This window comes from Eretmochelys imbricata, chromosome 3, assembly GCF_965152235.1.
Source record: "Eretmochelys imbricata isolate rEreImb1 chromosome 3, rEreImb1.hap1, whole genome shotgun sequence".
In the NCBI taxonomy this organism is placed as follows: domain Eukaryota; kingdom Metazoa; phylum Chordata; order Testudines; family Cheloniidae; genus Eretmochelys; species Eretmochelys imbricata.
In genome coordinates this window covers 130,337,476-130,349,961 of record NC_135574.1, presented here as the reverse complement: position 1 = coordinate 130,349,961, position 12,486 = coordinate 130,337,476, and the positions used below count along the sequence as shown (strand labels likewise).

At 38.3% G+C, this 12,486-nt stretch overlaps 1 protein-coding gene across 2 annotated transcripts in view; it reads left to right on the top strand.

Moving 5' to 3' along the window:
* The window catches only part of GALNT2 (polypeptide N-acetylgalactosaminyltransferase 2), a 158,868-nt gene that overhangs the window by 102,639 nt on the left and 43,743 nt on the right, over positions 1-12,486 (top strand). For both annotated transcript variants that reach the window (XR_013345681.1, XM_077813388.1), the window contains exons 4-7: positions 2,090-2,188; positions 2,285-2,352; positions 3,204-3,269; positions 6,313-6,434. Coding sequence is in view for 1 of the 2 variants with exons in the window: in XM_077813388.1 (XP_077669514.1) it covers positions 2,090-2,188; positions 2,285-2,352; positions 3,204-3,269; positions 6,313-6,434 (355 nt within the window). In the remaining variant the exon portion in view is untranslated. The remainder of the gene's footprint in view (positions 1-2,089; positions 2,189-2,284; positions 2,353-3,203; positions 3,270-6,312; positions 6,435-12,486) is intronic.

Here is a 12,486-nt window from a genome sequence, read left to right as displayed (position 1 = left end):
AGTTGTTAGATGGACTACCCTACCATTATTACTGTTTAGAAGGATTATGTTATGTGTGTGTTTGCACAAATATCATTTCACAGCTACTCCTGTTTTTCAAATTCTGAATTTTAGAATCCTAAAATATAGATTTTTAGAATTACATAGAAGATCGTATTTGTGAGCAAGGTCAGTACAGTGCCAGCCACCTAGGAGACCTGTACATGGAATTGGATGTTGAAAGTTGGGGATTGAGCATGAAATTGAGCACCAGTCCCAAACAATCAGAGTGCAGCCCTTTAAACACTCATGTTTAAGAGGTTTACTTAGCTATTTATATTTGGATTTATATAACATGTATTTATCCAAGTTCTAAGTATTATAAAGAGCTTTTTAAAGCACCATTGCACTGAAGTAAAATACAGCAAAAAAGGACCTTTGAGGAATGAATATGTTCACCCTTAAATTCTGATATTGGAATTCGGCATTAGAGAAAATCAGATTTCCCAGAACCAAGGAACTTAAAGATTTGTAATATATTATAGTTCAGGCTCAGCTTAGTCTCAGACTAAGTTCTACCCAGATCATCAGTGGTATTTTCTAATTATGTTTTAAAGATGTTGGTCTATCCCTTTTTAAATGTAATTGCCACTTAATCTTATATTTAGCAGGGATTGCAATGCTAGTAGTACAAAATGAACTGCTCAACTGAAAAGTGCCTCATCACCTTTGCAAGGGAACAAACACTTTAAAAGAAAATTGAAGACTTGGTCAGATAAAACTTTAATTTGTTTTTCAGTTACTTATTGGGTAAAAATATTTTATGGGAAAGTGCTTCCTCTTTTATTTCTTGGAAATAGTATTGAATTTTTATCTAGCCTAACTAGAGTGAGTGTGTGTGTGTGTGTGTGTGTGTATGGTTGGGGGTTTAAAAAATACGGTTAAGGGGTTAAAATGTCACTTCTCAATAAAACATTCCTACTTAATGCTGCTCTTCAGTCAAGTTGTTTCCACAAGCAGTAGTCTGAAATGCCAGTTTTAATTACCAGCTTTTTTAAAAAATAGAACTCACAACTTGAGTAAAATTTTGTATGCATACAGCGGCTTCACAAGAAGATTTCAAAGCAGTTTCCTGCTGTGCTTAAGCAATATTCCCATTTGAAAATTGAGTACTACATCAGTTTGCCCCATCTTTTAATTATTTATTTATTCAGTACTTTATTGTTGCATTCAATCACTCACTGGGAAAGTAGGCTCACCTTCAGGACCATCATTATTTCTGCATTTTCTTTCTCTTCTTTCTCTATCTTCTGTTTTCCCTCTTCCCAGTGGATTTCACTTTTAGCACTTTTCCCATATCATCTGCTAAAGTGATGAGGCAACAAAACAGTTAAATTTCAGAATGTTTGCTTGCTGGCCAAATTCAGGCAACAGCTGAAACATCTCCAGTGACAAAAGAGCTCCAACTTGTTCTGCCATCTGCTTGCTCTGCCTTGCTTGTTACTGTTGCACAGTGTACATAGCAGCTCTTGCATGTCAATTCATAGTTTTTACCAAACATTGATAGTAATAGCATATACATACATCTAGACTTGAGTCAGACACATGTTATGCATCCCTGAAAACTCTAGATATATTGATGTGTGCATTTTGATAGAGAAAGGTGAACACTTGAACCCTGTTATTTAATTAACTGTAAAAATCACGTGCTTTCAAATGGTCCCTCAGTACATTAGTCTGAAATACAAAGTACTGTGTAAATACTTTTGATAAAGGGTTATCTGTGGGTTCATAGCAAATCAAATTTGAGCCCTTTTGTCACTGGTTGGAGAGACTTACCTTGTCCTTGAAAATGGCCAGCACATAGCTGTTATAACTTTGTGAACTATAAACAAAGTACTCTGCTTAGAGCAGTTACCAGAATTGTCAGAAAGAGGAAATTACTTTATTCTAATGTTACTCACTAGAGCCAAGTCTTTTAATCTTCTGAAGGATATTTAAGGTAGATGTCTTGTAGGACATCCATTAACAGTATTGGTAACAGCTTCATAATGGAGCTCTTTGCAATGTGAGTACTATGAGTTTAAATTACAGGGTTTTTTGTCTTTAGGTGTCAACGGAAACAATGGCGGATAGACCTGCCATCCACTAGTGTAGTGATCACCTTCCACAACGAGGCCAGATCTGCTTTACTTCGAACTGTTGTCAGGTATACAGAGAGAGATCCTGTTGCCCTGCAAGCCACTCCCATAACTATAATATGGAAGGTGAACCCTAATTAGTTATCTGACTTCTCTTTTTTCAGTGTGCTTAAAAAGAGCCCATCACATCTTATCAAAGAAATCATACTGGTGGATGACTACAGCAATGATCGTAAGTACTATCGTGGGGCCTGAGCCTTCAATATCCTTATTCATGTGACTTGGAGTTCGGAGTTTCAGGTTCAGTATTTGATCTTAGTTTTGTCAGATTCATTGTCATTGCCATTTAACTATGAAGAAACATGCAGTATGTAGTTCTTGCTGGGTGCAGATCAAACAGGAGAAAGAGCTTGCCATAGTATAAATGTTTTTATTATAAACTTCTGGTATTTGCACCAGCCATTTGGTATCACTGCTTTAAAAGGGGGCTGACACTTCAACAATTCATACTGCTACTAAGAAATAGAAATATAACTCACTTTTCACTAAGCTTGGACAATGAAATTAGGCCAATCAGTATAAATTCTGTTTACAAGTCAGCGTCTACTTCATTTCACTGGCGAGTTCAGATATATTAGCCGGATGCTGCAAAGTTTGGGTTGTAAACACCGCAGAGACGTAATACCTTTTTAAAAAATGTTTAAAGAAAAATAACTTAATTTTTATTAATATATCTTGTAAAAGCCTATTTCTACAAAACGTAAAAGTTGCGCCTAAAATAAAGGTGGCAGGATACCTTTAATTTACAGGAACATACATTTTGTAGCACATTAGAAGTTCATCACATCAGAAATATTGGGAAAACTTAAGACAAGCTCAGTTTTTCAGTTGAATAATTTTTCACCTATTTGTGACGAGACGAGAGATTCATTTTGCCTTTTTATTGATTTATAAGTATGTTAAAATGTAAATATTTTGAAACTTTAATTTTTTGCTTTTCATTGGTGAAACAGCTAATTTTCTGATTTATTTTAATGATTATGTCAAGTTGCAAGTCATTTATTTAATTCATATCTCACCTAGCTGAGGATGGTGCTCTGTTGGGGAAAATTGAGAAAGTGCGGGTCCTTCGAAATGATCGTCGAGAAGGTGCGTTTTGTGAAATTACTTTGGGGAGGGGAAAACGCAGGCCTAAAAACAAAAAGTAACTACCTTGGAGAACAGTGAACTTGAAATATTTTTTTTTAAAATATGTGCTGTGTATTCTGTATCTCTTTGTGCAAAAAAGTATACGTGGATTAGTAGTGCAACAAAAAAAAGTAATGTTTAGGTGTGTCAATAAGGTAACTTTCCAGTCTGATTCAGGCACTTCTTTCCTCTGTCTTGCTATCCTTCCCATTGACATTGCACACTAGTCTCTCGCTTCACAGCATAGGAGCCCTTCAGACAGCAGTTTTTTGAATATGGGGTTTAAAACCTTAGGCATGGGAGACTGTCCTACAGCTGTTTGTTGATGTAACTTTTGTGAGGTTGACAGCTACTATAGCTGAGAGTGAACTATCAGATATGTCCTTATTCATGTTTATAAATATTTGCCTACTAGGCTGCCAGTCTTGCCTCTGGGGCAGCCAGAATTATTGGATGTTTAACTAATTATAAGAGATTGTCCAAAACCAGGAATTGACACACGTGAAACCTCTCGGCACTGTATAATGAAAGGTATACTTTGCACAAGAATTTCCATTATGCTGAGTGTTCACTGCTTCAATATATTGTTTGGACTTTGCTTGTAAGCAATACTTTGGCAGGGGAAAAAAGCATTGATGACTTAGAACACTCACTGGAATCTATTGAGTAAGGGGGTGTCATTTTTCAGATCGTAACTGCATTTAAAGTAAAAAAGAACAAGATAATTGTCACTGGAATACTGATTTAAAGTTGAGATCTTAGTGTGATAACAAACATTTTCAAGTGTTTTTAACTCTTCACAGTACTGTAGAGAGGGAGAGCTAAATTCTTTCTGGCTCATACATCTAGAGACAGGATTGCACAAGTGTAACTGAAGGCATAATTTGGCTTTTACTAATCTTTTACTAATAATGCATGTCCCAGAAAAAACTATTTATGAACAATTATGAGAGTGGATTCATTTTGCATGGTGTTTTAGAGAGATTAGGTATGATTCCTGCCCTGAAGAACAAGCAGTCTGTTTGTTTTTATTAAGATTTTTTTCCCTAAACGTACAGCCATATACAAATTTACAAAGAACAATACGAACAAAAAACAATGCATTGAAAACATTTTAACATTTTGTTGTCATCAAAAGCATGTGTTGTTATTATGTAGAAAACAAATATAGAAAGTAAATAAGTATTGTACTAAATTGATACCTTATTGATCTGAACATTAAAACTTAAGAGGAGCAAAAATAAGAGAAATGAAGTGTCACATAAGAAATTAGAAAAGCAGAACATGAAGATGGACAAAGGCAAAAGGTAGGAAAATGAGAGTATGAGTTAAAAAGGAGTCATAGTAAGCAAATTGGAAAGCCTGATATTTTTCAGGCATAGTGCAAGAGAGTAGAGAAGGCATCTTGGGAGTGGAAGTTAATGCAAGCAAAATCCAAAGGTTGTATTTTGGGAAAAGGGACTTGAAAGAGAAGAAAGAAGATAGTTGGTGCCCCAGTGAGATGTTCTACATGGAGGGTGCAATTAATTAAAAACAAAAAGTAAGGTATGTAGGTAGAGTGGGAAGGAGACAAAGGAAGGAACAAGGTGTGATGGTGGTCAGAGCACAGAGGGCGACGTAGGGGGAAAAATTAGATGAAATGTAAGGAGGGTAGAGCCTTAAGTGAGGATGAGGTGTTTAAACTTCATGTAGAAAGACACCATGAAAGGGACTTCATTAGCTGCTGAATGTCAGACTGAAGGAAGGGAAAGATAAGTTGGGAATGCAGTATTCCATATGACAGTTATGCTTTTGAATGAGGCTTTTGGCAGTGAGGATGGAGAGGAAGAGTGCATTTTAGAACATTTTACAGATGGAGAAGCAACAAGATTTGATGGGAACTGGAGTATAAGTAGAGAAGGAAAGTAGGGAGTTAAAGATATAATCCCAGGGTTGTAATCTTGAACAACAGTGAAAACAATGGATTGTGGTAAATTAGGGAGTTCAGTATTTACTATGTTTTAATTTAAGTAAGAGGTGAGACGTTGATTGAGAGATGAGACAGATGAAGAGAAGTTGAGGGCGGAGAGGTAGATCTGAGTTGTCTGCATAGATGTGGTAAGAGACCATAGGAACAGAGATGATCACTCAGTTAGCAATGGTAGAGGAGAGGATAAAAAGGAGGGAACCCAGGGTAAATCTCCCAGGGACATACACTGGGGGAAAGGGAGAAGTGTGTTTGCCAAAAGTTACTTTGGAGTGGTCAGCCAATTAGGAGAACCACCAGAGAAGACAGTCTCACAGAAGCCCAAGAAATAGAGGATTGGAAATGGAGAAGACACGTAAACATGGAATAAAAAGTCCTAGTTTTGTGAACAGTTTTGATGGAGTTGAGAGGGCGAGATGCCAGACTAGAAGCAATCCAAGAGGGAGGAGCAGAAAGTGTGCTCAAGGAGTCTTGAGATAAAAGGGAAGGGGAGAGTTTTGGCAATGGTGTCCCTTTTTGCAAATCTGCAACTGCCTGGGACAGGGGCCACTACAGCAAGTTCATGGGAAAGTTAGGGCTTGTCTAAGTATGCAAGTTATACCACTTAACTATACCAGTATAGATTAAAGCAGTACAAGCTTCTAGTGTGGATGGAGTTATTCAGGTGTAAAGATACTTATACCAGTATAGTTATTGCTGTAAGGAAAGAGGAATAAGATACTGTCAAAGCACTGTTTATACTAGTATTACTACCTCTGCACTAGGGGTTGCACTGGTATAGCTATTTTGGTAGAAAATCACACCTAATCAAAATAATTAAATACAAAAACTGTAGACCAGCCCTTAACAGACTGGAAATTCGTCACTTTTGGTCATTTTATCCTCTCATCGTTTCACTAAATCTACACTAACAGCTGGTTTTATAGCTAGGCTTGTTAACAGGCTGACTGGAATTACATTTTAGAGCACTGAGTTATTGTCTGTTTACTGTTGAAATTCTTCCTCCTGTGATGACTTATTTAAATTTTTCCCCCACAGGCTTGATGCGCTCCCGTGTCAGAGGGGCAGATGCAGCACAGGCTAAAGTACTGACATTCCTGGACAGTCACTGCGAATGCAATGAGCACTGGCTGGAACCTCTTCTGGAGAGAGTAGCTGAGGTTAGTTTAAGGTGTATGCTTACCTGGTTATAAAATTATTTATACTGCCTTAATTTTATGCATATATAAAAAGATTGTTTTCTCTTTGAAGTGAGAGGAAAGAGATGACATGAGTGTTCGCTGATGAAAGCCCACTTCTTGGTCATTTAATCTAAACAGTAGAGCTTAATCTGTAAATACTCTTTCTAATTTTTCTAAGCAATTGAAACATGCTTCTTGGTTCCTCAATGACTTTTCTTTGTAACTTTTTTTAAGAAACTGTAAAGCTAGATATAATTCTCATCACCCCAGTGTAACTCCATTTATGTGACTGTTTATTCCTGTGTGGTGTTGAGGATATTCAGATTGGTAATGGGAAAAGTTGGGCTATGTACTCAAAACTAATTTATGTCTGTGGAAAGCTGTCGGTAAGATTGGTTAAGAGTACACACGTACTCCATGTGTTAATTGTATTTTTTTTACTTGTTGCTTGGTAAGCAAGCAACATCTTTAATTTCTCAAAATTCTGTATAAGTAGCAGCTGGTCCAAGCATTGCCCCAGGAAGCATTGAAGAAAACTGCAAAAAGCAAATTGCCTACCTTTCATCTTTTTCCCCCCACTTCTCATTAAAATGCCCTTTTAATTTACCTATTCCACAAATGTTTCCTCTCACAATGACCCTACTCTAATTCCCTCTTTCTACATAGTGGAGTGGGGAGTGGGGGGGATGAAAAAGGCGAAACTCTTGTTTTAAAATTACATAGGCCTGCATCAGTAGCTGAATTGATCAAACCCGAGCCCAGGGTGGCTGAAGCACGCTGCTGTCCGGAGCTTCAGACGAAATCACATCCAAAAATCAGTTTATAATGTACCAAACTATGAATACAATAATAAATAATGCAGCCTTCGTCTTTAAAACAGTTTCCATTAGATACTTTGTCTTATTAATGCCATATTCCTCTACCCCAGTCTCACAAAAGAATTAGTCTATGCCATCAGTGCTCCAATTCAGAACAGATGGATTATAGTTCTTATTACCAACAGGCAGTGGGAGCTACCAATTTCTGTTTTTGGTACTTTCTGCTGTTTAATTCTGTGGTACCTTGTAGCTAGTTGATGTTTTCAGAGATGCTGTACCTCATATAGCACATGCTCATTCACGGTGTGATTAGTGTTCTATTTCCAATTGTTAACTTCAACCAAGTCAAACTTTGACAGTACGAGAGTAACTAATTAGCGCCTAGAGTGCCTGTGGCTAAATACATCACGTCAGTGCTGATATTTCTTAGGGGGCTTTGATATACGGCACTTTAAGCAAGTGCTGTATATCAAAGCCCCCTTAGCTGAGGTTCCATCTATCCCTCTGGTTCTGTAGTGCTAGAATGGTCTCTCCTATGTCAAAAGGGAGCAGAAAACCCCCAAACTAGCAAGCAGTTCTGTAGAGAATTTCAGAAGGAGCAAGGGAAAGGAAAATAATAAATGTTTTGTGGGAAGCCCTCAGCTTACGATCTTGTTATGCCAATACAAAAAAGTTAGGGAGAAGTAAACTCTTTTGAAGCCCACTAGCCCAGCTGGACTGAAGCTTCTCCTTACTGGGATATAGGAAGTAAACTCAAAAAGAAAAGGAGGACTTGTGGCATCTTAGAGACTAAGCAATTTATTTGAGCATAAGCTTTCGTGAGCTACAGCTCACTTCATCAGATGCTTATGCTCAAATAAATCTGTTAGTCTCTAAGATGCCACAAGTACTCCTTTTCTTTTTGCGAATACACACTAACACGGCTGCTACTCTGAAACCTGTCAGGAAGTTCTGAGCCAGTACAGCTCTTTATAGAGGGCAAATATTTTTTCCCCCAGGCTTCTTGTTTGTTTCTGGTTTCTGTGCTAGTACAGTGCCATTATGCACTCTTCGGGCTACACTTGACTGGTTTTAGGAGTTAAATTGGGAGGTAGGAAATTTCATTTAACCCCTTCATTAAAACAGAATATGGTACCTTTTATTCTGAAGTTCTGACAGGATAATGGAGCACTATAAAGTGATTTACTCGGAAGAAGCATCTGATGCATTTTGCTCCACGTGTCAGCTATCTCCAGCAGGATAGAAGTGATTAAATCCACTTAAACTTGTTTCCTCACCATTATCATATAGCAAATACCTCCCTGAGAAGCAGAAACATATATGAACTAATCATATCTGAAATCCTGAATGGTTCTCTATTTGATGTATTAGTTTCACTTTTTGCATTGTAACCTGGTTGGTTTCATATATTGTTCAATGAACATAGGACTGGTCTCCTGGATTGTTAAATTCGGTCCCCTACTATTATAGGCAACCCACCATATAACCCATTTATGAATGGGGTGGACTTCAGGTTTCTCTATTGGGGAGAAGTTAGAGTATGATATATCCTGCCCTTTCAGAAAGAAAGGCAAGACTCCCTGACTAGATGACTGGAGGTTTGATAATGGAGCTCACCGCTTCCAGGTTTTATGCCTGCTCAGGTTGGTAAGGCCTGGAAACAATTCATATACAGTACGTGATGGCTCTTGGTTAACTTATGTGTTGATCTCAGACTTGCTAACAGTGCAAACAATATGTAGTTTGGCATTAATTCAGACTTTTTTTAGTCTGAGCCTAAAAGCGGAATGGATGTGAAAACTCACCTGTTTTAGGCCTAGAGATGACTTCTTCAGGTCATGGTTGGGACACATTTAATAGGGCAGTGTGGAAAGCCTGCACTGCTGCTGCCCTTGCAATACCAGCTTTGTAGGTAGCTAGAGGTCTTCTATTTCCAGTGCTGCTCAGTGGTCATTGGTTTTTACAAAGATTAAATACACTATAAAAGTTGATGAAAACATCTAATGGGATGGTTGGGGGGTAGGGGGGGGGGGAAGGAGAGCAGTTTTAGCAGAGCACAGTACAAATATCTTAGTGTGGGGGTTTAATTGAATCAGTTTACATGATTCACATGCTGTAACAGCATTGTCACAGTTTCCCCTCACAGATCTCTCCAGCGTACGACCCTCAGACATTGGGCCCCTGCCTTCTGTCTGGGAGTGGAATTCCATGAGTCTCCCACTCAGACTGGGTTGCTGAGCTGCAGCATCCCAGTTTACTTGCATGATTCCTGAACAGGCCCAATTGGGTTTGGCACCTGCAAGAGCCTTCCCTTAAGGAGCAGTGGCCAGTAGGTGTAAACAGTGACTCAAAGCAGCTTTTTCAAAACAAAGTTTTATACATAGGAACATAGCAATCAGAGAAAAGGATTAAAGCAACAAAAGGCCTACATGCATGTTCTCTTACCTACAGCTTAGCATTCCCTCAAAGCCTAGCGAAGTCCAGCTTATCCCAGGTACTCCTGCTTCTATTGACAGGGGTTCCATCTGCTTCCCTGCAGATTCTCTTCCTGTTCTATGGTCCCCTTTTTATGCCCCTCCAAAGTTTTTGTCTGACGTGGGACTCCTGAAACTGGCCAAACCGGCTTATGCACCTTACTGGGGGGGGGAAGTCAAGGATAGGCTTCAATGCAGATGATTGTTTGCATTATCTGTTAGGAATTGCTGACTGATTGATGTAAAGCCATACTCTGATCTCTGCTGTGAAGTGAGCTCCTGTAGGAGCTAATCCTTTGAAACCAGGTAACAAACTTAATCATAATCTAATAAACAATATTAATAAAAATAATACAGATAGCTCCCATGTTCTTCACAAGCCTAGATATTACGTCCTTTCTATTTGGCATTTTCTGTTTCCTATATTTGTTCTATAAACAAGGGTGGCATGCATATCTGGGGACAGTTTAATTCATGATCTCTGCCATCACAGCCTAACTGTAGACTGTGTAAACTTTGATTATCACTCTTATTTGATAATCTTATTTATTTAAAACGAGGTTTGGAGGAAGAGAAGATGGCATTGTGACTGAGACTGGTTTTATTTCCCTGTCTCTCAAATTTCTCGTGACTTTCAGTGAGTCTCTTAAACTTTGTTCGCACAACAGGAAAATGAGGTTATCAGTAGATCCTCGTAGTATTGTGAAGCTTAATCTTTGTGAAACCATTTGAAATCCTCTAGAATTTTAAAAAGCAAAATGTTTAGAATTCTGAGAATACTTCCTGATGGTTTCAGTAAAGTATATGATACACCAAATCTGTAAAGCCTGTATTACTTCTCTACCAAATATTAAAATGAAATACTGTATTACTTTGAATTTCCAGAATCTAGAGACTCATACTGTGTTCACACTTCATTTCCCTTCAACGTCACCACAAAACACACACACCGTTTCAGTTCTATATGCCATTGCAAAGTATAGTGGAAAACCTACAGAACAGAAGCAGCAGACTAAAAAATGTAACAAGATTTTCACTTAGCCTTTGTTCTGATTTTCAAAATGCACATCAGACTTCCTATAGGATTTCAGCAATGCAAATTAAGTATCTTTTTGCATAACAAATGCAGTTTAATTAATGGCCATTTCAGGGGAGCCACTGAATTTAATCTTTTCAGTGGATGGTCCTGTACCCCCTATATACTGAAGCCTGAATATCAGTTAACACTTTATCTGCATTAACAGTTTTATTAGCATGGTGTAAGAATTAATATTAAGAATACATAAATGCTCTGTCCATTTTGTTGCCCCCCCTCAAAAAAAAAAAAGCATCTATTGCTTTACGTCATGAGGAAAACCAGGGATGATATGATCATTTAAAAAAACTGGAGAGTAATGCAGTATTAGAGAGCTACTGTCTGGCAGTTTGAACCTACGATTTAGTTTGTGGGATATTTAAAAAAAAAAAAATATAAAAGCTTTATAAAGTTTTTGTATAAACATTGTGATACTAGTGCAGGGGCTCTCAAACTGGGGGTCAGGACCCCTCAGGGGGTCGCAAGGTTATTACGTGGGGGGTCGTGAGCGGTCAGCTTCCACCCCAAACCATACTTTTCATCCAGCATTTATAATGGTGTTAATTATATTAAAAAGTGTTTTTAATTTATAAGGGGGGTCACACTCAGAGGCTTGCTGTGTGAAAGGGGTCACCAGTACAAAAGTTTGAGAACCACTGTACAAGTGTATGGGTATCAAAGTGAAATGGACCGGACTAGAATTCCTGGCATGTGGGAATCAGATGGATATATAGTCAGCAAGCTGCCACCTACCCCATTACACCCACCTCTGACATAGAAGGCATGGCTGGAACTCTGCTGTGTTCTGGCAGTCCCCTCCTGGTGTAACAGTCCCATATTGCAGAGCTGCAAAGGTGGTTTGAGCATCTTTTACTGCCACTCAGCTGTGCCAAGCAGAATTATTTTAGAAATTGCAACCCAGAAAGGTTCTCTCAGAGATGGGCTTAGATACTGAGCAGTATTTAGTGTAGAATTGGTTGCTATACATGGACATCCAGTGCTGGTTGTACTATAAAAACAAGCAGATAGGCTGCAATGTGTCTGCGTTCCCATTGTGAGGCTGCTCCCCCCGCACTTACTTTTAAACAAGGATGTTTCCCCTACCGCTATCTCAGTATTTGGAAATATTTTTACCAAAGTAAAACAACAACTTGTTTTGTTTTTTGTTGGTTTTTTTCTTGTTGTTGTTCAAACATCTTACTTTCTGGGGGGTTTCATTTTTTTGTTTTTTGTGTAACCCATTCGTATAAATTAATGGAATAGTTAAGATCTAGCATACTTGAACTGGGTGGAAAATTGACTGCTTATTTTGAGAGCACAAAAGGGATCATTTAGCGCCAGTCTTTGTCTGTGCAGTTTATATCTAGGATTAGCTCGGAGCAAGTGGATATATAAAAGGTAGGGGAGCAAAAAAGCTTATATTTTGCCTTTTCTGGCCTGTCCTGTGTCTCAAGCTTGATTTGTGTGTCTGGGTTTTTCTAACCTAGACTAAACTAATTATTTCATTAGTTGTCTCTCTACTATGGATGCAACACAGTGTTCAAGGTTTAAAGTCTTCGATGAAGAGTCATACTTGGCCTATGTGCCACAACTGAAATGATATTGGTTAGGACCCTTAGCTTGAATTTTAACTACAGACCCAATTAGATCCTCCCCTTTGACAA